The sequence below is a fragment of the Tenrec ecaudatus genome, chromosome 13 (genome assembly GCF_050624435.1).
Source record: "Tenrec ecaudatus isolate mTenEca1 chromosome 13, mTenEca1.hap1, whole genome shotgun sequence".
Taxonomy (NCBI): domain Eukaryota; kingdom Metazoa; phylum Chordata; class Mammalia; order Afrosoricida; family Tenrecidae; genus Tenrec; species Tenrec ecaudatus.
In genome coordinates, this window is record NC_134542.1 from 39,302,379 (window position 1) to 39,328,370 (window position 25,992).

General features: G+C 44.9%; 1 protein-coding gene across 2 annotated transcripts in view; it reads left to right on the forward strand.

The window, feature by feature from the left end:
* Window positions 1-24,647, forward strand: part of FTCDNL1 (formiminotransferase cyclodeaminase N-terminal like) — a 48,585-nt gene extending 23,938 nt beyond the window's left edge. For both annotated transcript variants that reach the window (XM_075529271.1, XM_075529272.1), the window contains exons 5-6: window positions 5,055-5,240; window positions 18,259-24,647. In XM_075529271.1, coding sequence (XP_075385386.1) covers window positions 5,055-5,240; window positions 18,259-18,695 — 623 coding nt within the window. In that variant the 3' untranslated portion in view covers window positions 18,696-24,647. The remainder of the gene's footprint in view (window positions 1-5,054; window positions 5,241-18,258) is intronic.
* The last annotated feature ends 1,345 nt before the right edge of the window (window positions 24,648-25,992 follow it).

A 25,992-nucleotide genomic window follows, 5' to 3' on the forward strand; every position in this document is an offset into this window, starting at 1 on the left:
GCTCTTTTTGAAAGGACTGTTGTGTGATTCATTGGCCAGGTTTATTTTAAGTATTTGTATGAACTTAGGTGAAAAAAAATCAGGCTGTTTTACCATCTGAGAGATTTTTTTATGGCTTCTGATAGGGATTTTTTTCTATCTCATTAAAAAATATGTACATATAAACATCAACTAAAGAAGAAGCGTGAATATTTTAAGAGAGTGATAGTAAAACTAGAGGGTGCTTGTAAGACGTCATGCCTAGCACCCAGTTTCGATTTTAGATTTTTGTGTTTTTGTGTTTCTCTTTGGAAAACAAATCCGTGATTGAGCATCCTGTGGGCGGCCAGGAGTTGATGTCAGCAGCGCGATGTGGGAAGCAGCAAAGCGATTCTGCTGGAGCGACGAGCCTGGAGTGAGGCCTGGATGTCGGTGTCTCTTTTAGGCCTCAATACTCCCCAAAGGAGCCAAAAAACCAAGAAGCCAATGAGTTGATTCTGACTCATGGTGACCCTGTAGGACAGAGTTGGTTGAGGTTCAGTTCCCTCTCCAGCCCAGAAGAATTCATCAAAGACTATGTGCTTCATGCTACATTGTATCAAAGCTAAAACTAAACCCATCCTCATTTGGACTTAATATCTCTACTGTCTAGGACAGATTAGAACCACCCATGGCGTGTCCAAGGCTGGGACTTTTGGAGGCGCTGGCGATCACGTCTCCTTCCTGTGGAGGGGTTGGTGGGCTCCAACTGCAGGCCTTTCCCTTAACTGCCGAGTCCGTAACCACTGCGTCACCGGGGCTCCTGGTCGGTTGCGTCAGCTGACTGCCGTGTCTGGACGGCTCCCTTCTGGTGATGCACAGGGTAACTGCCTTTGTCCGTCACTGTCGAGTCCCCAATTGAGTGAAGCCCCAAATAGAAATTATTTTCTTAGGATCTACAAAATAGTGATATTCTTATTCTGTCTTAATCTACATTTATTAGCTGGCTTTTTTCTACTTAAAATTTTTTTCCTCTTTATTCATCTGGGCTGACTACTCAATAAGACAGTTCATGTTGGAAAGGCAAGATAAAAAGTTTCTTTTTCTTTCTTTTAATCGACAAATTCTGGGTAAGGTATTGGTGTTTTAGAGACTATATATGTGTGTGTGTGTGTATGATGTTTTATATAATATATAAAAAAATATTATATATATATATATGTTTTCCTACTCCACTTTACAGATGAGAAATTGAGACTCAGAGAGGTCAAGTAAATTGAGCACGACTCCAAATAGTGGTTAAGCTACAGAGCTGGTGTTCCACCCACACAAGGCAGCCTCCAAAGCATGTGCTGTTTCCCACATGCCACAGTCCTTTGCCCTTCACCCTCCCAACTGCTGGCAGCTGGGGTTCTCCAGCACAGTAACGCTACTGCTTCCCCTGGTGGAAACAGCCCTCGAATTCTCCTCAGCAGGTGGTATTCGCTTTACAAACTCATACAGTATGCTGGAACCTTCGTTCCCAACGGAGAGGTTGACCTGGATCGGTGATGAGTTGGGCAGAGCCAAACATGCCACCGTGCTTAGTAGGCAAGGTGTTTAGGCATCACAGTTTGTACTCTGGGTCCCTGCTGCAGCCAAAGTGTCAATCACGGTTGGGAAAAGATAAGGCTAATCGGGGAAAATAAAATTGGAGAGGTCTGAGCATAAAAGGTGGTGTGACACCTGCCCTTTTTTGAAAGGACTCCTCTTTCTTCTACCTGCTCCTCCCCCTGCCCCAAGGCCCTGCTGTCCTCATTCCACCCTGACGGGGAGATCTTAGCCAACTGCTAAACATTATTATATTTTTCACAGGTGCCCAAGACCTTTAATCGAATGAATGACTTTAATATTAAAGCTCTGCTTTCGCTATGTGAATTTGCTTATCTTTTTGTGAGGTGTCATATAGATTTATTTATTTACCTTTTTATTGTGAATTGAGGAAAGGTTCATAAAGCTGGCCATTAATTTTACAGTAAGCCATTTATCCACATTCTGTTTCATACCCTTCATTGCAATCCTCTTCATGCTCCCGAGGCTGTAACTCTTGACAGGTGTCGAAAGCCTCATCTTTCTCCTGCAGAGCGGCTGGTGGTTTCCGACCGCTAAGCTTGCAGTTTGCAGCCCAAGACATAACCTACGATGCCACGAGGGGTCTCCAGTCAACCAACACACAAAACCTCCTTTCTATTGAATCCATGCTGACCACATATTTCCTCAGGGTAGCTAGTGGTTTTGAACTGCCAACCTGGTAGTTGGCAGCCTAACGTGTGACCACTATGCCACCAGGACTGCTGGGGTTTACAGTAAAGACCACAGCCATAGCCGAGGTTCTCTAAAGCAGTTACGTATTAAGAAAGGGAAAGACGTTTTCTACTCTGCTTTGGAAAGATAAGGTCATGCACAGGGGACCCAGATGTGAAGAACAAAGAAGGATGAAGCATGAGCTTCCCTCCAGAATGACCTCCATTCACCTGCTTTTCAGGAAGCCTACTGGTGCAGTCATTAAAGAGTTTGACTGCTAGCCGAAAGGTCAGCAGTTCAAACCTATCAACTGCTCTTTGGGAGATGGATCTATATGACAGTCCACTTCCACGAAGATCACAGCTTTGAAAAATCCCATGGGGCAGTTCTCCTCCTGTCTTAGAGGGATGCTGTGAGTTGGAACCAACTAGATGGCAATATATTTGGTTTTATGTTTCAATATGATTAGACTTATTTACAGAACATCTAGCTGTGTCCCTAGGTGGTACAAATAATTAAGTGCTTGAGTGCTAGCCAAAAGCTTGGCAGTTCAAACACACCCAGAGACACTTCAGAAACCAGCTCTAGCGATCTGCCTCAAAAGCAGCTCTCAGAAACTACGGCACAGTTCTATTCCACACACCTGCAGTTGGCCAGCACCGGATTCAACTCGGGGGCAACAAACAGCAAAGAATTCCTGGTCCATGATGTCCAGTAGACCTTGATACGATGATAGACGTGTTCAACATCAATTGGCGGGTGTGGAGGACACTAGTCCAATAACATTGTGGTGGACAAACCTGTCCAAGACCACTTTAAAGGATCAGAAGAGCCACGGCTGTCACTTTGAGGCCTAAGGTGAGCTTGATTTCAGACCTAAACTATAGTATTTTCAGTGGCCTCCTACGCATATGAACGACGGACAAGGAGTCAGCAAGACCTCGGGGGAATCGATGCGCTAGAATTCTGGTGAAGGGTACTGAAGGCCGAGGGACTGCCTGCCTGCAGCACAGCTCGGTCTGTCTTGGAGGAAGCACAGCGGAGCGCTCCTTGGGAGCAGGGATGGTGTGTTCTTGTCTCTCGCATACCTTGGGCATGTTATCTGGAGAGACCAGTCCCTGGAAAGGACGCCTCGCTTGGTACAGTGAAAAAAGAAGCAGACTGCCAGCAAGTGAGCTGGACACAGAGGCTGCAACAAGGGCTTTGCCGTAGTAAACGACGGGGCCTGACTCAGGACCGGGAGGCGTTTCACTCTGTGACGGGCAGGTTGGGCTGAGTGGGAACTGATTTGAAGGCACAGGAGCGCTTGAAAAAGTGTCCTAGTGAAACTGAAGACGGCATTTTTCATTTTAATTCACTTAGATGTGAATAGCACATGTGGGTAGTAGCTACTACCTTTTCCTGCGCCTTAGCAGTCAATACACGTGAGAAAGCCCACTGCCACTGAGTTGGTTCCGACTCTAGAGGTCCTGTGCCAGTCTCCGAGCCTGTGAGTCTGTGTGGGAGCAGACGGCTGCCCCAACACCTTACCTACAGCATCACCAGGGCTCTTAAGTACAAGTTGGGGTATCAGAAAATTGCTCATCAATGGAAGTTACCCAGTCTATCAGTCTTAATGGTAAAGTTTTCTTGTCAAATCTGAAATGAGTTGCAAATGCCAGCCTCCTGGTATAAAGATGAGAGACCTTGGGTGGTTTAAAAGTTAATGTACTTGGCTACTCAATAGAAGACCAGAAGTCTGAGTCTGTCACGGGGCAGGTGTGGTGGAAGAAAGGCTTGCCGGGGACCTACTTCCAACATCTAATCATTGAAAATCCTCTGGTGTATCATTCCACCCCAACCCTCACAGGCCACCATGAAGTAGAATCACCATGAAATAGAAACAAATTTGGCAACTGGTTTGACAAAGGACCTGCTTCCCTTTGGGCAATACTTTAAGGCAAAACTAATCATCCGTCAACTTTAGTTTGTTGATTTGTGCAAAGCTGTTCACTTTCTTTCTTTTTTTTGTAGATATCAAAGTTGATTAGTGGTTACTGGGGTCAGTATACAGAAAGTGGGGGGTGGAGGGTAGTGGGGATGGAAAAACCACATGGATCATGGAATGGTACTCTTGCAAACATATTCTTTTAATTGCTGTCAATAAGGCTTAAACCTGTAAATAATTGAACGGGCAAAAGTTGTGTGATAGGTACACAAGGGGGCTTCAAAAAGTTTTTGGGAGACTTCCATTATTTAAAGATTTATTTGCAGTCATCACTGGGGCGATATCTTGCGGATCTGTTTGCTGGCTTGCTCTTCCACCTGCATGGCCTGGCTCAGTGCATTCCTGAAACCTTGGAAGCCTGCGAGGTACTTCGTAAAGTTGGCGAGGGTGGATTCTGCTTTGTTGTCAATGGTCTGCAGGTCATAGTCAAGCTTCTTGGTCATCGTGGAAGAGCTTATGTCAGGTTGGCCCTTGCTCAGGAGGAAGCCTTAAGGTTTCTTGCTCCAACTCCAGTTGCCTGCTTTTCGAAAAGCGTTCACTTTCTCCTAGTGAGAGAATCAAACAGATCCCAGGGCTCATCTTTGGCCTGAAGAGGTGCAAGGAGTCTTGGGCAGAAGACACATCTGGGAGCACAGGCTACGAAGTGTTCAGGCTGCTGGTTTTTCTCGGGCACCAGGCTCCCCGTGCACAGGAAGCAAAATCTGGCCAACGAGCCCCATTTCCAGCCCGGACCTTGCCGGCCTGCCCCCGTCTCGCTGTTCACTTTCTTGACGTGGGCCTGGTTTTCAGTGGAATGTGTTACAGCTTCCTTCTGTTTGACCTTTAGGCATTGCAGAGAACTTGGTGCTCAGTGTACCTGGCAGCAGCGTGTTTCTGTTTGGGGAAGCTGACCTGCCTGAGAAGCGCAGCCTTGTCCAGAGAAGAAAGCAGCTGGGATGGTTCACCAGGAGGGACTTCAGTGCTCTGAAACCTGACTTAGGTGCCGCACCTGCGAGAAGATGTGGTCTAACAGGTTTGGCCCATGACTTTGATTCTTTGTTTTGTTCTTGAGACCAGAATCCTGGGGCTCTTGTTTAGTTGCCCCCTTGCAATGCATGGAGGGTTGGGACCATGGCTCTTCCTGGAATCTGGTGAGGGTCTCTGCTCAGTCTCTGCTCTCACCCAGGCCCTCAGAAGGTGGGCAGCTAGGCTAGGGCCCCCTGTCAGAGGGTCCCCAGGATGATATTGGAGTTATACATGGCTGTGGCTCCTGGGCAGGACCCAGAGGCCCCCTGCTGGGTCACATGGTAACTTTTTGTTGCTGGGGGGTGGCTGCGAATGATGTGTGTCCTGGACTAGGTGTCTTGGATATTCACTCACTGCGGAGTCGATCCTGACTCAGATTGACCCTATAGGACAGAGTAGAACTGCCCCTGTGGGATTCCGAGACTGTAACCCTATATGGGAGTAGAAAGTCTCCTCTTTCTCCTGAAGAGCTGCTAGTAGTTTTAAACTTCTCACCTTGAGGTTAGCTAGAAGCCGATGAATAACCACTACACCATTAGGACTTCTCTGGGGACTTAGATAGCGGTTGCTTTTTAGCAGTAGGAGAGGATTTCAGTACTTTACATCAAGTATGGGCAAGTTGATATTTTCAGTAGCACGTCACTTCTCTGGGCATCCTTGGGAAAAGTTTTCTAGACAGCCGGTCTCTAGAACAGAGAGAGCCAATGATACGAGAAGGGAGGCTTCTGCCTTTCCCTGTCTCTCACCAACCTTCGTCTTTGGCTGCTGCTCCAGCAGGACTAACCTTAGGAAAAGACAGTGGTGCCCTCCTCCCAATGCCACCCCCCTACCTGCACTCCACTGTCCTGGTGCAGTTTATTGAACCTTTATTCCCTCCTGCTCAGATGCTGTCTGTAGGGGTCACACATTAAACCATGCTCGGTCAGGTCCAGTGTACATCAGAGAAGGGGATCCACTGACAGTGTTTTAACTGTTCAAGTCACACTTCCTCTCTTAAGTACCATTTACTTTGTAACTGTTTAAACCAAAGTGGACATTGATTCCCAATCTAATCTATGGTTGCCTGTGGCTGAGATCATCTTCTTATTATTATTGGAATAATGATGATGCATAGTTTATGTTATTTGATTCAAAACAGGCACTACTGGATTTCTTATTTCTTCTTTATTTTTAAGGGACCCCTGGCAATGTAGTGGTTATGTGTTGGGCTACCAATTAACTGCAAGGTCAGCAGATCAAAGCCTCTCCAATGGAGAGAGAGTTACAGTCTTGGAAACCCGCAGGGGAAGTTCTACCCTGTCCAGTTGGGCTGCGATGAGTTGGAATTGACTCAATGGCAGTACATTTGGGGTTTTTGGTTCTCTATTTTTCCCCCATAAGGTCTGTGATTTACATAGAGAAGTTTGTCAAAATATACAGCTTCTTAGTAAAAATTTTAAGGTGTCAAAATTAGTACCAAAATATTTAAAGATAATATTAAGTACTGATGAAGATAGAGTTATATGTACTCTTCCTGCTAATGGTAGTATATGTTGGTTTTGACTTTTTGGAAATGAATTTGTGATATGTTTCCAAAGCACTAACAATACCTATAACTGCCTTTCAGAAATCTTACTTCTAGTGATAAGACCTAAGGAAATAAGAAAAGACATACGTACAGTATGCTTATGGTATTATTTATAATGACAAACATTGGAAACAGGGCAAGTGGTCAATATTTGGATTTGGGAATGATTTAAGTCTAACATAGCAAAGGTAAAGACCATTATCAATCAGTTAAGCATGGAGTTTGGGAAGAATTTTTAGAAACATGGAAAACACAATATAATGTAGCTAATCAACTAACAACACATACTTATTAAGTACTTACCATGTGCCAGGCATTTACTTATTAAGTACCTACTTAGTAGATACTTATGAAGCACCTACTAACAGAAAAATTTAAAGGGCAGCTGAAGAGACAAAGCAAAATAATGAAATGTGCAAAGACCTAGAGTTATAAATCCCTAAAAGAACACGCTCACATATCTTAAACTGAAGAAAAATTAAAGTCTTGAATTTTTCAACATATTGAAGTATATGGGCCAAATATTGAATGATACAGGAAACATCAAAAGAAGATGGAAAGAATGCACAGAATCACTGTGCCAGAAGAGCTAGTCAACAGGCAGCATTTCTGAAGACGGTGAACACTCAAGACCCAACGATATTGAAGAGAAAAAAAACAAGAGCCAATGAAGGCTCTAGCCAAAAGCAAGGCTCCAGAAATTGACAGGACACCAATTGAAATGTTTTAGTAAGCTTATTTAATACTGGAAGCATTCACTAGTCTATGCCAAGGACTTTGTGAGGCCAGCTACCTGGTCAACAAACTGGAAGAGATCCATACTTGTACCCATTCCAAAGAAAGATGACCCAACAGAATGGACACATTTTAAAAACAATGTCATTGATAACACTTGTAAGTCAAATTTCCCTGGAGATCATTCAGCAACAACTGTAGCCATATTCAGAAGAGGGCATGGAGCAAGGGATGTCTTTGATAACTTCAGATGGATTTTGACTGAATGCAGAGAACCACAGAAAAATGTTTACTAGTGTTTTATGGACTATGCCAAGGCATTCTTCCGTGTGGATCCTAACAAACGAGGGGCAATCTTGAGAAGAATGGGAATTCCACAAGACTTCATTGTGCTCATGCAGAACCTGTACATGGATCAAGAGGCAATTGTGCAAACAGAACGAGGGAACACTGCCTGGTTTAAAATCAAGGAAGGTGTGTGTCAGGGTTGTGTCCTCTCACCATACTTATTCAGTTGTATACTGAGCAAGTAGTCAGAGGAGCTGGATTATACGAAGAAGAATGTGATATCAGGCTCGGAGGACAGTTTAGTAACCACCTGGAATATGCAGGTACCACAACCTTGCTTGCTGACAAGAGAAGGACTTGAAACACTTGCTGATGAAGATCAAGAGTTACAGCCTTAAGTATGAGTTACAATTTAATGTAAAGAAAACAGAATCTCACAACTGGACCAGTATGTACCATCATGATAAATGGAGAAAATATTGACATTGTCAAGGATTTCATCTTGCTTGGATCCATAATCAATGCTCTTGGAATCAGCAGTTAAGACTTCAAATGACATATTGCATTGAGTAAATCTGCTGCACAAGATCTCTTTAAAATATTGAAAAATAAAGATGCTACTTTGAGGAATCAGATGTACCTGATCCAAGCCATGGTATTTTCATTTGCCTCAAATGCCTGTGAAAGTTGGGCATTTCATGAGAAAAAAAACTGAGGAAGAGCTGATGCGTTTGCACCACGGCGCTGGCAAAGAACAATGAGAGTACCACGGACTGCCAAACGAACAAGCAGTTCTGTCTAGGAGGAAGTAACAGACAGAAGGCTCTGTGGAAGCAAAGATTATGAGACCTTGTCATGTTATCAGGAGAGACCAGTCCTGGAAGAGAGCATAGCATAAATAGAGGGGCAGCGGAAAAGAGAGGCCCTTGGCAAGGTAGACTGGCCCAGTGGCTGCAGCAATGGGCTCGAACATGACAACAACTGGGAGGAGGGGCAGGATTTGGCAGTGTGGCCTTCTGGTGTACCGGCACCTCACAACAATCACAGCCTGTGCCACACCCTGTCATCAGGAGGCAAGACAGGATGTCTGGATACTTACAGAGTTTATATTTTAGTGGGTGATGGTAAGGAGTTCGATAATAAAGATCAGGTGAATAAATAGCTGATTTATGTACTATGATAGAAAGTGATCGGTGGTGCAGAAGAAAGAAAACTGAGTGGTACAAGGACCCTGGCGTGGTTGCGATCCCCCATGAGGTCACCTGAAGTATACCTCATGATGCAGGCAGTGTTGGAATCAAGGCCCGAAAACAAAAACAAAACTGGCATCTGAGACCAACGGGGCCATTACATTCTAGGCTGAGAGGTTGCTCCGAAGGTTATGGTGGCTACTGGGGAGATTAAACAAAAACACAACAAAAACCCTCGAAGGAGAGCATTGAGAAGAATGGGAATTTCAGAACACTTCCTTGTTCTCACGTGGAGCCTCTATACCGACCCAGAAGCAAACATTCAAACAGAAGAAGGGAACTCCGAGTGGTTTAAAATCAGGGAAGATGTATCCATTCACCAAATGCATCATTCTGATTACTGACTGAGAAGATCACCTGCGAAGCTGGACTATAGAAAGGAGAAAGGGGCATCGGGCTTGGAGGGAGGCTGATGGACAATTTGGGACATATGCATGACTTCAAACCCTTGCTGATAAAAATTAAAGACTCCATCCTTAAGTATGGATTGCACTCAATGTAAAGAAAACCAAAGTCCGCACACCTGGACCGATAGACAACATCATGAAGAAAAGATTGACGTTATGAAGGATTTCATTTGCTTGGACCACAGTCAGTGCTCACGGAGGCAACATCAAGAAATCAAAAGACGTATTGCATTGGACAAAACTGCTGCCCAAGACCTCGTTAAAGTGCTAAAAAGCAAGCATGTCTATCGAGGACTAAGGTGCACCTGACCCAAGCCATGATATTGTCAGTTGCCTCATATGCATGTGGAAGTTGGTCAGTGAATATCAGGAAGACCCCAAAGAATCGATGCTTTCAATGATGGATGGCACTGGTGAAGAGTGTTGAAACTACTAGGGACGGCCAAAGAACAGCCACACTGCTCCTGAGAATCGGGCATAGAGAGGCTTTGTCTCATATACACTGGATGTGTGTCAGGAGATACGTTTCTGGAAAAGGACATCAGGTGGGTAAAGTAGAAGGTCAGGAAAAAAAGAGGAAGCCCTGGGATTGCCCCAGTGGCTGCAGCAGCGGGTTAGAGCCTAGCCACCATTGTGAGGATGTCGTGCCCGGGCCGCCACAAGCGGGGACTGATGTGACAGCACCCAGCAGCAGCAGCAGTGACATGGAATAGTCGGGATCAGTTTCCTGAAGGACACAGGACAACCACAGAGGCTTATTTGGAAGGCGTTTTAAGAAAATTGAAACCTGCATTGATGAGAAAAAGGCCTGGGAAGTTGCACTGAGGGGCTCCCCCCCGCCCCGCCTCCCACAACACTGCTCCTGCTCATTCTTCAAGGGCTGCCTGTGGGACTTTGTACCCTACAAGCCCTATAGCCCCGATCATACCCCTTACCTCTTCCTTTTGTTTCCAAAACTCAGAACACGATTCGAGCCCGTTTGGACATGGTGTAAATCATAGGCTCCCAAACTTATTTGGCTTACCACTCCCTTTTCAGAAAAGCACCCTCCCCCTGGCAATTATAAACTTTTATACTATAGTCCCCCTGGATTGTTCCAGCGATTCCCAGGTGGGGGATGGGAACACTGATGTCAATCAGAGAATGCAGCATTTTTTAGGGAAGGTTCAATGCAAACTCTCTCATTGTCACGGAGTCCAGCCTGACTCATAGCAGCCCTGTCCTATAGGGTGGGGCTGTCCCGGGGGTTTCCAGGACAGTACCTCATTACGGGAGTACCGAGCCTCATCTTTCAACACTGGAGCAGCTGGTGATTTTGAACTGCAGATCTTCCTGTTCGCTGCCCAACTTGTGACCCATCCGCGACACCACCAGGGTTCCTCAAGGAAGGATTAGAGCAGTGGTTCTCAACCTGTGGGTGGCGACCCCTTTGGAGGGGTGTCGAACAACCCTTTCACAGGGGTTGCCTGATTCATAACAGTAGAAAAATTACAGTTTTGAAGTAGCAACAAAAATTTTATGGTTGTGGGTCACCACAACATGAGGAACTGTATTAAAGGATCATGGCCTGAGGAAGGTGGAGAACCACTGGACTAGAGGAAGGGAAGTTCTGCCTTCAGGAGGATGTTTACCCAGATTGAGGATATAGTGACAAACACTGAGTCCACCTTCTGATACTTGGATTTAAGAAAAGTGTCTATGATTTTGTTGCAATACTTTTTTACTTATCCTGTTCTTCCTGCCTGTCTGTCTATCTATCTATCTATCTATCTATCTATCTATCTATCTATCTATCATCTATCTATCAATGTATCATCTAGTTAGCTATATCATTTAGACCAGGAAGATGTTTTAATATTCTTACAGCTTCTGACTTATTTACATAATCTATCTAAATTGATCTTGGGATTATATCCCATCTTCCTCCTGGAAGGTAATTATTAGGATTTAGAGCGTTCCCTTTTGTAAAAGCTGGGTTTGAATGCATTCATTTAGATGGACTTTGATGCAAAGTTCACAGTATTTTTCTATAGGAGAAGAAGGAAAGTACAACATAACCCCATATGTCTTTTCCACTAGTGTCTCCTGACAAGTAATGTCTCCTGACAACCTAGTTTGTCCAAGAATCATGAAAATTATGGGAGCTGCCATGGTCGGGCAGAGCGTCTGCCACCAGAGCCTCAGAGCGGCCTCGCCAAGAACGACACCTCATTAATAGGTTCAAAGCAGGTGTGAGGAGAAGGAAAATCAGATGTTTTCAAAGAGGAACAGTCACTGGGGAAGTGGGTGAAGGAATAGTTTCTAATATTCCACAAACCAGACTGTAATCATAAGTTAAGAACACAGTCAACGAAAATCTTAGGTTAATTTAACTGTATATGAGCTCTCCTTTAAAAATAACATATTTATGTAAAAAGGAGTAAAATAGTTTTACTTTCTGAAGGGATGTCTTGGGTACAGATGTCATTAGGGTCGGGATGATATTCATCTAATTTTTCAACAAATTTGGTTCCCAGCAGTCGCGATTCTCCCCTGATTTATGTCTCCATCATTTGGGGAGGTGGTTCCATCAGCGTTTCTCAACATACCCCCCACCCCGCCCCCAATCCAGACAAAAGCCTCAAAACATTGTTGCTCTCTTTATTTCTCTTCCGGAAAAAAGGACCGAAAAAGAAGTGACTGATGCTACCCACTTAATGCTTATGGCCTACCTCCCGTGACAAATTCATTTAGTGGAGAGGAAGCAGAATCTGTAAAGGAGCAGGTTTCTGTTCGGAAGTTCCAAAAGACTATTTTAAACACAAGAGGTGGGTGGGGGAGGGGAGGCATGAGCTCAGAAATGAGTGGCACCTGCAGCCTGTGCCAAACACACTAGACCTTTTGTGCCAAGTTTCCTTAGAAAAGTTTGCAGTTAGCTTGTGGGGAACATAAGTGAGGGCAAAGCAGTAATAGTTGATATGTTTAGGTCTGTAAATAAATGCTATCTATCTATCTATATCTATCTATCTATGCATCTATATCTATCTATCTATCATCTATATCTTAAACCAGTGGTTCTCAACCTTCCTAATGCCGTGACCCTTTAATACTGTGATAGTCTGGGTAAACTAGGGAAACAAATTCACAGAAACTCATATGTGTAAGAGAGAGTTTTATATAAAGTGTAAGTGTACATTAAGAAAGCATCTCAACCCAGTGCTGTCCAAGCCCGTAAGTCCCACACCAATCCAAAAAGTCCTCCTCGATCTCACAAAACACACACTATGATGCTGACTCTAGGAGGAAAGATGAATCAGTGAGCGTGTCAGCATCTCAGTGCTGGCAGGGGTCTCCACACAGCTGCTTCAGCACCCAGCATTGCATCGGGGTAGGTCCATGTGGCTTCTCCTCAGGGATGTCTCACAGGAAGTGAGCCTTGCCAACTGAAGCAGGGAACTAGCTAAGGCAGTTGCACCCCGGTCTGACCATCAGAAAGCAAGAGAACCGAGAACTAGAAAGGCAAGGCTCACCAAGCCATTTATCTCTCCAACCTTCCATTAATCCCACATGTGTTTATCAGCCAGGTTGGCACAATAAACCTTAACTATATCAAATGCAGTTTCTCATATTGTGGTGACCCCCCAACCATATAATTATTTGTGTTGCTACTTCATAACTATAATTTTGCTACTGTTGTGAATTGGGCAACCCCTGTGAAAGGGTCATTCGATGCCTAGGTTGAGAACCGCTGCTCTAGGGCTATGAAGGAAATTTCATCTTCTGCATGTTTTCATACTCAGTATAAAAACCATCCTTTGGTCCTCAGCAGGTTTTCAGTAAGAAAAATATTTGATGAGAGAGTTGCTATTGCTCCAAACTGCAATGTCCATAGATGTGAAGCTCTTTCTTTAGGGATGAGAGAGAGAGAGAGAGAGAGAGAGAGAGAGAGAGAGAGAGAGAGAGAGAGAGAGAGAGAGAGAAGCCACAACAGAGGAACATAATATAATAAATAGGACTTCTGAAGCCGACCCTTATGCGTGTGCTGACCCTGTAAAACGAAACTCTCTGCAGAGAAAAATATATAGAATCTTTTCACCTTTGATTTATTGAAAACGATGGTGCCTGGAACTATTTTTTGAGGATAATTTAGATCTGAAGGGGGGACTGCTTTCCTCCGAGAGCTGCTCTTTCATTTTTCTAATGGGCTCTTCACTATTGTTGTGTCTGCATGCAGCTTTTTATTTGTGTTCTTCCAGACGCAGCCCTACCACAAGCATCTTTAAACCAGACACTAATAGCGGAGTTCACAGTCATTACTGCCAGTGCTCAAACACAAATATTGCGTTTGTGTTTGCAAAAGCTACACATCAGATGTTAATTAAGTGCATTTGGTTTTTTTCTGCTTAAACAATCTGGCATAAAGAGTTTACATCTCTATCAGTTCACCATAAGGTCTCTGCAGCCCCTGAATCAGCAGCCGCACAGTATATGATAAATACAGCGCCGCCACACGAGAAACAGAGCAGAATTGTTAGGCGAACATCAGGCCTGCGATATTTCCCTGTGAAATAATAGCAACTAAGTCTCAGTTTCTTTTTCTTTGGGATTAAAAAAAGTATTTAACGAAGAATAAACACCAATATTTAGAATGATAAAATTTTCATTAAAGAACACATGGAAAGTGAAATCATAGCAACGGTCTCCCCCGCACACCCTCCCCTGTTTTTCGCTTGCTTCAGGGCGTTGTGACAGTTGTGTTGGAATAAAATTGGAATTCCAGCCCTGCAGTAAGGGGCGCCAAGTGCCAATCTGCGGGAGGCAGGAGCGGAGCGAAATCACAAACTGAGAAACAAACTTTCACATCAGGTTTCTAATCTTAGAGCAAAAGAAAAAAAAAGGAATTACTTTAATTATATGACATTTAGCTAGCAGTACAATTTGCTGGGATTAATTATCTCTCTTATTTAAAAATCCTTAGTAGGTTGAAATTAGCATAAAAAATCAAATTCAACATTTGAATATTGTCAATGGGATTGCTGGCTTTGAATGTAGAATTTGCTCCATTGCAATTAGATCACCAGACTGGTGCTGGACTTAGAAAGATTAAATGGAGGAAATTGGAAAATCATGAATTTTGACAGAGAAAGTGGTTTGCTTTTCTTTCCATTCTGAAGATAGAAATGGGTCCTGGCCTAATCAGCTCTCAGGGAGGCAGTAGTTAGTACCCAGGCTGGGAACTTTTTAGTTTCATTAGCTGTCTCTGTTTATTTGCTGCTTGAACAAAATATAGCAACACAACAAAATATAACCATAGGGAAATGTTCAATAGAAGAATTTGAGACACCCACCTAAAGCTAAGGGCATAAATGAAAAACTGATGGTTTCTGTCCGTTTTTTTTTAAGTGGTTACCTCATATTGTATTTTAAAGAGTAGGAGAAAAAGTTATTCCTGCCTTTCAAATTTATTTTTCTGAGAAATAATTACTTGGAAGTATGATTTTTAAGGTCTGAAAATAGGGTCTATTTTAATTTACTAGTGTTGGGACATGTCAATCCCTCGTGACACTACTGTCCTCAGGGTTTAGCAGCTAAGCTAGTTTACCTTTAATAATTTTTCTTAGGCAATTAGTTCATTTATTTTCAGGAATGATCAACTTTGAAACATATACTACAAAGGGGGAAAGTCACTGGGCATGTGCGAGTAACGGGCGTCTTGGAACCTGCTGGGTGGGACACTCAGGTAGCACTGTGGAAGGCATGGGACTGCTGACCTGAAGGGTGGAGGCTCAACCCCACCAGCTGCTGTCCTGGAGAAAGGCGAGGCTGTTGGCTTCCATAAAGGTGGACAGCCTCAGGAACCCTATAGGGTCACTGTGAGTCAGAATCGACTCGACGGCAGTGGGTTTGGTGCCCATTTAGGGACGAAGTACCCTACTCGTGGTCGTAGGGACAGGGACGCTGGGAGCAAACGGAGGGACTTCAGTTGAAAGTGACCTGCTCCTTCAAACTGATAAATTACATGTGATTATCTAGCGCTCAGTGAGCACATCAGAATTATGGACTAACAAGGCCCACGAGACCTGATGGGTATTTTGAATGAATAGCAGAGCTGACCATAACCCCGGGTGTGTCTGTGGTTTTATTCTGTTGGCTCAGTGATAAAGACGTTGCCACGTCTGGAATCAGAGAAGCGTAGCCTGTGAGAATCAGCCTTCTAGGCAGTGGGTTGCTTGTCGCATCACCTGGTAAAGCAGCGTGGAGGCAAGAAGCCACCCTGGGTTTTTCTACCAACAAATGACGCCATTAGCATTGACGCCAACGCTGCAGTTGTGCTCTGTGAAATGGCCAAAGAGATCTGCTGCTCAGAGATGGCTAGAGTAAGTGACTGGTATATGAGATGATGGCAGAGAGATGTATTGACTGCTAGGAGATTTAATTTTTATGATAGCAGCATTGTGGAGAAATACTGTAATCTGATTCATTCCTGCAGAATTCCCAGTAGGAAGAGGCCCAACCTCGAGAGTTGAAATGTTTCATTATGTGCATGTGTGGGGGAAAAGATGAAATGCGGTTTCCATGTACTGCTTTTCTGCGAAACGTCTATTAGCGTGAGAGTAGCCAGGCTTGGCAACAAAGCCCCCAAACCACAGTGATCCCAAGGGACGTGAACCCCCCAAAAGGTCCTTGCTCTAATGGGTACTGGCAACATGAGCCGTGCGTTTGGAAGTAGCAAGAGGACTAGCACGGCAGTGATAGTCCACCCTTTAAAAGAAGCCAGGGCATCGTTACGTGCGGGAGACGGCCGCAGTCCTTTACCCCCAAAGACCCCGCAGTCAACTATGCTCTTAAGAATGGAAACAGCCAACTCACTGCCGAGTCCTTGCCGACTCCTAGCGACCCTGTAGGACAGGGGAGAACCGTGCTCGTGAGTTTCTGAGACTAATTCTTTATGGGAGTAGAAAGCCCCACCTAAGGGCCTCCCAAAATAAGGAAATTGCAAACCGAAGCCTTTTCTCTTTAGCACTGCTAATTTAACCAAGTTGTTCATCTTATAACCTATAATTAGTGCAGCGCTGGTTGGGTTACATGAGCTGCGCCATCCCAGAGGCAGGGAAAGGCAGGCCTGAACTCCTGAGCTCTGGGCTGCCCCAGCTCCTCCAGCTCCAGGGGGTTAGTGGTGGTCCGGAGGAAGCTTGGGAAGCTGGACATGGAAGAAAGAGGTGCCTCCAACAACTTGCATAAAAGAAGGGGTGGTGGTTTATTGTTACGAAGCCCCTCAGACCCTGCGAACCCACATCAACAGGAGAGAGCCAGGTGTCCCTTTGCCCTTCCCAATTCCACAGGTGTTTGATGTGGACGCTCCGTGTAACCTATTGTCACCTAACTCAGTATTGATGGGTGTTTGTGTCGAGGGTGGGTACAGAGCGCAATAGGCAGCCTCTGCCGCCTCGGCTTGGCGCAGAGTTCCAGTGTCTGCAGAGCGGGCCTTGCGGTGAAGGACAGGCCCAGGCCCAGAGCAGCTGTGGCTCTCCCCTTCTTAAGGGCGCTCTGCTTTCTGTGCTCGTTTTGCGGAAGCCTGGACCCTTCCATACTGGTCTACAAAGGAATGCCTGTCGGAGATGGATATTTTTAGAGTAAATGATCGATTGTGTACTCAGCTCTATTATTTTCTAAAACTTAGAAAATTTTCTAGTATCTTTAGAAAGTTTTAAAAAAGATAAATATTTGCATTAAGAAAACATTGGCGTGAAATAGATTTAACAAAAATCCAAGCATTTTAACCACTTTTTAGTGGTATTAATTGCATTCATCTCGTTGTGTAAGCATTACCGTCTGCTTCCAAAAGTTTCTCAACCCTCTAAGCAGAAACGCAGTACTCCTTCCGCACTAGCTCCCATTCCATTCAAGCGCGCACACGTGTCTGTCTCTATGCGCTTGCCTATCCAGGTACTTTATCTAAGTGGGGTGATAGCAGTATTTGCCCTTTTTTATCTGACCCACGTCACTCAGCATGTTTTCAAGGTTAATCTATGCTGTAGCATGTATCACAATTTAGTTTCGTTGTAGCTGAAAAATGCTCCACTGCATGTAGCTGCCACCTTTTCTCCATCCATTTATCTGTTGACGGATACTCGTTTCCACCATTTGTCTATTGTGGATCCTGCTGCGGTAGCCATTGATGTACAGTGTCCATTTTTGTGTCCCTGGGTGTATGAGGGGGCTTCAAAAAGTTCATGGAAAAATGGCATTGAAAGGTAGGGAGTTTTCCCACGGGTCTCCGGGCTCATGGAGTTCTTTGTTTACCTTTCGGAGGTCTGTCTGTGTTCTAGTGACAGCCGCATTCTGCGTCCCCCCCAGCAATGCACAGGGTTCCTACTCCTCCCCCCTTCCCGAACCTGCCTTCTGTTTTCCTGACAGCAGCCAGCCCAGGGAGGTGAAGCGACAGCCCCTGGCGAGTTGGGTTTAGCATTCCCTAATGGCAAACACAGTGGTTAGGCATTGGGGTGCTAACCCCAGTCAACCGTTTGAAGCCAAGAGCTGCTCCAAGGGAAAGACCTTCTTCTGCAGAGTTGCAGTCTCAGAAACCCACGGGCAGGCAGTTCTGCCCTGTCTGAGCGGTTCACGCTGAGCCAGAATCAACTTGAAGGCAGTGGCGTGAATATGAACGACTGTCCACTCTGAATATATTCTTCTTGAAGTCAAATGAACTAAAGGAGACGCTTTTTGATCGAATAGTAAAACCTTCAAGATGAGACATTTTCCCTGCTTGGCTGACTCACTTATTTTCTGATGATTTAGGTGTTGGTGCCAGCCCTTACGTGATGAACTGCAACGTTACCATAGACTCTCAGGACTTGACTACAGGAAGAGAGATTGCCAGTGGCATCCGAGGCTCAAGTGCAAGTGGATTGAAGGGAGTCCAAGCAATGGCTTTCCCCCATGATGGGAAAATTGAAATTGCTTGCAATGTAGAGAGTTTTGAAGAACAAGAAGCTGGAGAAACATCAGAAAACTTTCAATCCCTGGCTTACCACGTCCTTGGGAGCCGGTTTTCGTACACGTCTCCTCCATATATAGAAGCGCAAATTAAAAAGTTGGCAAGTGACCGGGGAATTGCGACCATTGGTCAGGCGTTAGTTGGGTTCACACCCCAAGAATGCAAGAACTGTGCCGAATATGCCATCAGCGGGGGCATTGGGGAATTCTGGAAGAAACGGGGAGGTGTTTTCATGTAGTCCAATCTAAGGCTTCATTGAAACTTTAAAGACAACTATCAGTCTTTACAAAATTTTATTTCAATGCAATGAAGCAGAGGGACAGATACAAAGACCTTGGTTTTGGTTGTTGACTGGGAAATTGGAAACATGTTCTAGTTAATAGCAAGTCCTTATCGATTATCCAACTGGCCTCTGCTCTCTCCAATCGTCGATAAGTCTGTGAGCACCTGCTGTGTGTCAGGTATCGGAAGACCTCCAGAATCTGTTCAATAAAATAGCTTTCTATGATTATGACTATAAAAGAGGATTTGATTTATTTGGTTTTAAGGGCGCACTAGTCCCAAATTCTGTATCCATTCTCTTTTTCCCTTTGCATACTCCTTCTTTTAAATTGTGAATGATTGAAAATCAAGTACCAAGTGACTTCGAGGTGGGGAGAATGATCAAATAAAAGCCCTCATTTCAAGCACATTTGGCCTTTCGTGCTTTGCCAGTTTTAGGATGGCCTACTGTTCATTCTGGCGATAGCATCAAAAGCCAGATTTGTCCCATTTGTCAAAGTTCAAATTGAGAAATAGAATGGTGTCTTGGGGCATAACTCCAGCACGTTATGTTTATGCTTTTTGAACGTAACTGGGCAATGTGAATGCTGAGGGGATCCATTACCTTTGAGCAGCGAAGGAAAGGCACCCGTCACCCCTCCGGGAGGTGTTTTATTGGGGGGGGGATGTGTAGCCTCTTTGTCAACTTAAAGAAGGGTCTCAATGCTGCTGGGGGTGTGTCCACTCTTCGTATTCGTATTGCTTTAGTACAGGATGTTTTCTGTTCATGAATCAAGGAAAATGCATTTCCCCATAGATATCCTTGTCTTTTAATTCCTTAAAATACATTCACACTAGAGCACACACAGTCTCTTTATAGGATCTAGTGATACAGCTTAGAATTTTTTAAATTTACATTTGACTCTTGAATCTAACTGTATTTATTTTGTTCCAGAATTGTGGTTTTGTGGTGGTTGTCTTTTTGTAGACAATGTAAGTACAACACAAATGGAAACATGCTGGGCTAGATATTGTTTTCTGACCTAAGGAATTTTAGTTCCAGTGGTGAAGAGAGAAAAGTACACTGTCCTGTGAGACCTGAGGGGTCCGTTTCTGAGTTTGTGGGAGGAAAGGAGCATATAGTTCTTCCCTGCCCTTGGTCTGGTGGAGACCATGTGGATGGACCATGGGTAGGGCACTGGACAATCAGTCTAAGCCTCTAAGGGCTTCACTTCTGGTCCTTGCTCACGACTACCCTTCCTTGTAACCATAGTTCCACTATTTAGAAACAAGGAAAGTAGTTTCTATCCCAACTGAGGGCTCTTTGCTGGAGGATCAAGTGGGAGTACTTTGCAGACTGTAGCATCAACATGAGAAGTTCTGTCAGTACTCTTTCCAGAGCCATTCTAGCACTTTGCTTCAGTTTGGAGCACCAGATGCTGCCCAAACAGATGCTGCCATTGAGTCATGTGGAGGTGTTGGAAGTGTGGATTTACTTGCTAGTTACCTGAACTAACCTCTTCATGTTTAGAGCACCATTTCCCAGACACCTGGCTTTGAGCAAGGCTTATTTAACAGCAAACTCCGGACTAAAAGAATCCCAGTCCTTAGTTCTAAATAGAATGTTGGAAAATTTCTAATATCTAATATGTATAATTTCAAATATCTAAGATCTATGCTTATAGACAGATAAGACACCCCCCCCTCCTTAATCCACCGTAATGGACTCCAGCACAATGAAGTTTACTTACTGGGTTTAAAGTGGAACCGTTTGAATTTGGACTTCAATCTAGCTCTCTATTTAAGATACAGATTTACCCTTTTTTGGTTGTAATTTTGCAAATGCCTAGACCAGCACACTTTCTTCTCTCTCATTTTCTAGTATCCCTTTTCTTCAGATTTTCAGTCCTCTAACTGTGCTCCACTGTGGTTCGTTATAAGATCTTTCGGAACCAGCTGTAAGTTGCTGAAGGTTTTCAAGTGAATGGATACAGCACCACTCTCTCTCTCTGTGCAGGGGTTGTGGTGGAGAAGAAGCAGGAGGGTGAGTTACAAACCAATGCCACCATCATTCCATGAGATTGAACTTTAAGCACAAAGTGTAAAACCAGGAGAGACTGGCAAAATGAAGTAACACATACCTGTCTCATATTAACTTGTCTCATATTAGTCTCTTGGAGGCAACCCGACAGTTTGTGCAAACAGTGTTTCAGTAGTTTTTTTATGTGTGTCCCCCCACTCCCCACCTGAGCATGAAGTGGACATTGTGTGCACATGGCTCCATAGCTCACTGAACTTCCCTCTCCTGCCTGGTCCTTTTGCTCATACCGGATGCCAGTTGTGCAGACGACAGGGCCGAGATGGACAAATGGATCTGGCATTTTATCTCTTCTTCAGTGCTTTGCTCAACCCAGCTTTCAACGTCCGGCTTCTCTGCTTCTTACAAGGGAGACGGCTCGCTCTCTTTCTTGTTTCTGGCTTAAACTTGGGCTTCAATCATCCTAAATTAAAGCGCCTGCACCGTCAGGGTGGCTGGGGGAGTTAGGTGAAGTAGAACTGTAAAAGAAAACAAAATCGGGGGGTGATGCTTTCCTTCTTTGATATAATGAAAAGCCTGCTCTGTGGATGGTTTGTACTGTCTTGGAAGTGGCGTCCGTGGTCGACAAAGGACCACTCTGTGAGAGATCTGCAAGGAATTTATCCTTCCCTCTGGCTGAGCCCGAGCAGGCTTGATATACAGTCTTGTTTAGTATAAATATTCTCATGTTACTGTTTACTCTGTGTGACTACGAGGATCTCCCTGACAGGGTACGTGCTCCATGGCCTTGCTTTTAACAAGCCTTTATTTGACTCGGCTGTTTGTACTTGCCCAGAAACTTCAGAGACCAGCCCAGGAACTTGTTTGATACGCATCCAGACCATGCTCCCGCAGTCTGTTGTGCTCGAGGGGTGAGAACCGCTTATTGTTTTAAGCGAGCCTGCACTTGGCTTTGGAGGAGCCCGTTTTTCATAGGTAAGAACAATGAGGACCCCATTGAGCGATCTCTTCGAAAGCTTCTTGAAGCTGTAAGAAAAATGCCGCTGTGAGCCCGGCTCTGGGTGAAGTCAGGTTGACCCCTCGCTGCTCTGCTGCTTCTGTGATCCCTTTTTCAAGGTCTTGGAAGCACATTCACTGATTGTGAGTTAGGATGTGAACACACGTGCGATAGGCCTTAAACCCTGATGAAGTTTCTATCTAAAATGTCCGTGAGTCTGTTCCCACCCTATTGACTTCAGCCCTACAACTCCTCCATCGTTCCATTCTCTGCAAACCACATTCTGCTTTGCCACCCCATTCCCTATTGGAGTCGACCATGGGGCGTGTGGAGTTTAAAACAAACTTTGCCTAAAGAACTTGGTACCTGAGAGAGAATTTCTAAGACCTTGTGATTTCTCCAGAAATCGTAATGATGAGTATCTTCGATGAGGGCTTTAGACAACTCCTAAGACATTAGTCTAATAGGTGGCTCCTGAGTAGGGCCAAAAAGACACACCTGTGACCTCAATCTTGTAGTTACTTGGTGATATCAGCTGACCTTGGAGCTGCTGGGCTAGTCACTCCATCATGATTACGTAATCCAGTCCCAGGAACACCTGCCCTGGAAGCATCACGACGCCTTGGTCTGTGAAAGGTGTGGAAGCACAGAGAGGGCGGGGTGGCCCTTTGTGGGCATGGCAGCCCCCCCTGGGGAGTTGTACCCAGTCTTACCCATGTGCTTCTGCTGTGTGCTGCTTCTAATTGGTAACCACCCCCCTTTCTTGAAAAAATGAAGCGATAATCCTAAGTACAGGGCTTTCTGTGTGTTCTGTTGGTTGGCCTATAAATTAATGAAGTGGAGAGATTACTGGGAGCCAGCAGGTCAGAGGTGAGGGGCTGGGGACCACTGCGCTGGTAGCAGGTGTCCTGGAAGGATGGTGGGAAAATCCCAAATCTGTCGCCTGCAGGTCAGGCCTGATGGGAGTCCACACTTGGGCTGGTGTCTGAGATCTAGTGCACACTCAGAAGTCTGAGACCTGACCTAAGTGTCTGGGGGTTAGGTGGCTCCGTGTGTGATAGGTGTCAGTACAGAAGCAGCACAGAATGGAAAAGTGAGAATTTGGCTTTGTTTTCCTTTGTGGGAAGCCGCAGGCCTGGAGGAGGGAGAGGGATCGGCTCCTTCCTGTTTGCGCCCCCTTTCTGGTAACACCAACCTGATAGTCACTCTGGCTCCAGTCCTCAATTTGCTTTGGAGACTTTCACAACTGACCTCTGTGTGCCCCTCAGAGGAACGAGCATAGCTGGGCAGGGCCATCCCCTCGAGGATGTGCTCAGAGTGCTAGCCAGCCGCTTCCCTTCCCTTCAGCCCAGGGGCTCGAGGTTTCTTCCACGGATACCTGTGACACCACATTCTCCTCTTGTGTTTTCAGCCCTCCAACCCTGTGGATCACTTTGTGATATTAAATGATCTCTTGAAATACCTACTGAGGTCTGGTTTTCTGACTGGACCCTGAGAGAAATAAACAGAAAGGGGGCAAAAATCATCCCCGTAAATGTAATTCTGAGGAGAAAGATGCAGCTTTCTACTGTAAAGAGTTACAGTATGGGAAACCCATGGGGGCAGTTCTACCCTGTCCTGCTGGTTGGCTCTGAGTCAGAATTCACTCGATGGGAGCAAGTTTGGTTCGGGTTTTGAACATAAGCCCTAATGAAAACAGCCCATGGGTGAGGATGCTCCTTATCGGCTCATTACCATTTTATTTTCTCACGGTTTTTCTTATTTGTGAATGCTATGCTTCCCTGGACATTCCTGCTGTTCTTTTAACTAGTAAGGGATCTGAGTGTTGATTGGGTTAAGGGTGGATCACATCATGGTACACAGGGCCATGAGGAGTCAGAGTGGACTTGACGACCCTGTCAACAGCACCATTGTCTCCTGTAAGTGTAAGAGATCTTAGTTGGTGGACATTCCTCTCTATGGACCCCACCGTGATATTTCTTCTTCATGGAGTCTGCTCCATGTGGACCAAAGACAAAAGGGAGATAGAACCGCAAGACAGAGGAAAGGAAGTCTTGCATGAATGCTTTCAGAATCATTACTTGTAGCGATCCCTTATTGAGTGCCAAGCAAGTGTCAGGCACTCTACTGCTGCGTTTCATGCATGACAGGTTTTCACAACATCACCCTCTGGGATAGGGGACTACACTCCCTGGTCTGGAGCCACCAGGACCCCCGTTCTAGTCTGTCCCGTGGTTTATGCCACCACCTTGATGCTAAGCAAAGCTTTTGGAAGAGCATCCTCAGGACTCCAGGCCTCTCCTTGGAAACCCAATCAGCTTTTTAAAAAATTTACTTTTATTGGGAGCTCATACATCTCTTATCACAATCCATACATTCATCCAGTTGTCAAGCATATTTGCACCTATGCCGCCATCATCATTTTCAAAGCATTCTTTTCTAATCTGAGCCCCTGATATTATCTCCCCATTTCTCCCCCTCCCTTGCCCACCCTCCCTCCCTCCCTCACGAACTCTTGATAAGTTATAGATTATTGTTTTCATATCTTACATCTTCCTCCGTCGCCCCTCACTTACTTTTCTGTTGTTCGTCCCCCTGAGAGGGGTTATAGGTTGATCCTTGTGATTGATTTCCTGTTTCTTCCCCCATCCTCCCCTAATCTTCCTGGTATCTCGGTCAAATTGAGGTCATGATAGTGGGGGGAAGGAAGCACCAAAGAACTAGAGAAAAGTTGTGTTTCATCGGTGTTATACTGTACCCTGACTGCCTCATTTCTTCCCCGTGACCCCTCTGTAGGGGGATGTCCAATTGTCTGCAGGTGGGCATTGGGTTTCTACTCCATTCCCGCCTCCCCCACCCCCCCGCAATTCACCTTAGGTTCTGAGTCTTAGATGCCTGATCCTCATGTTCACACAGGCTGGTGTGCTTCTTCCACATGGGCATTGTTGCTTCTCAACTAGATGACTGCTTGTTTGTCTTTACGTCCTTAAGACCCCAGACACTATATCTTTTGAGAGCCGGGCACCATCAGCTTTCTTCACCACATTTGCTTATGCACCCATCTTATCTTCAGCGATAATGTCAGAAAGGTGAGCACCACAGAATGCTGGATTGTTAGAACAAAATGTTCTTGTGTTGAGGGAGTACTTGAGTTGATGCCCAATTTCCATCTGCAACCTTAATTCTTAAACATATAGATATGAGTTCATAGTTCTATTCCCCTCTCATTATATATATTTACATATATATATACCTGAATTTAGACCTCTATAAATGTCCTTTGCCTCTTGGTTTTTTTCCTCGATTTCCTTTTACTTTCTTCTTGTCCCACCATCATGTTTGGCTTTCATTCGGGTTTAGTAATTCCTTGCTGCTATATTGCCCTCGATTAAGCCCCACTAGGCGTCCTATGCCCTTTTCTCCATTGATTCTAGTTCACTTGCTGTTCTCTTGTCCCTGGGTTGGTTCCCCCCCCCCCTCTTCTGCCTACCTCCCCTTCTTCTATATCTTCCTGGAACTATTGGTCCCATTCTTTTCATCTTCGAACTATTAAATATGATTAAACTTTAAAAATATGTTTAGAAATGTGACATCCTGTGGGCCACTCTACCTCTCCTTTGAGGTTGTTTTATAGGATGGCTCACCTCCAGAACATGAGATGTCTTCCAGGCCTGAGATCACTCTCTCAGACTTCTGCACCCTTTCCTAATTTAAAATGTCATTTAGAAGCACACCAGCTTGTGTGATCCAAGGATGGTAAATAATAACATCCAAATCTGAAGGCGAAAATATCAGAGCTTAAATGATGTACATCCAATTTGCAGAAGGCCATCCATGAGAGTGGAGCCCAGGAGCCTCATGCAGAATCCTTACGGGGACTGAGCGTCTGGCGAGTCAATGTGGTTGGAAGAGTGTGAATAGCTTTGATCTCAGACAGAGCGTCATAACCTCAATCATGCAAGTAGGTTAAAATGTCACACCTGATGCTTTGATCTCCCTTTCAACCATTTGAGATTTGTTCTAGTTTTTAATAACTCACTCTTTTCCTTGGCTGAGGTTTACTTCTCTGGTTGATTTTGTTGTTGTTGGTCTTTTAAAGAATTCTTGTGAATTCTTTTTTTGTGTGTATGTTTTCCAGTATATGAAATCCAGGCTGGGTAAGTCTAATAAGACAGTAAGCGGATAAATGGCTTATTGAGGGCATGGGAGGGGAGAATGAAGGGAAATGAGGAGCTAATG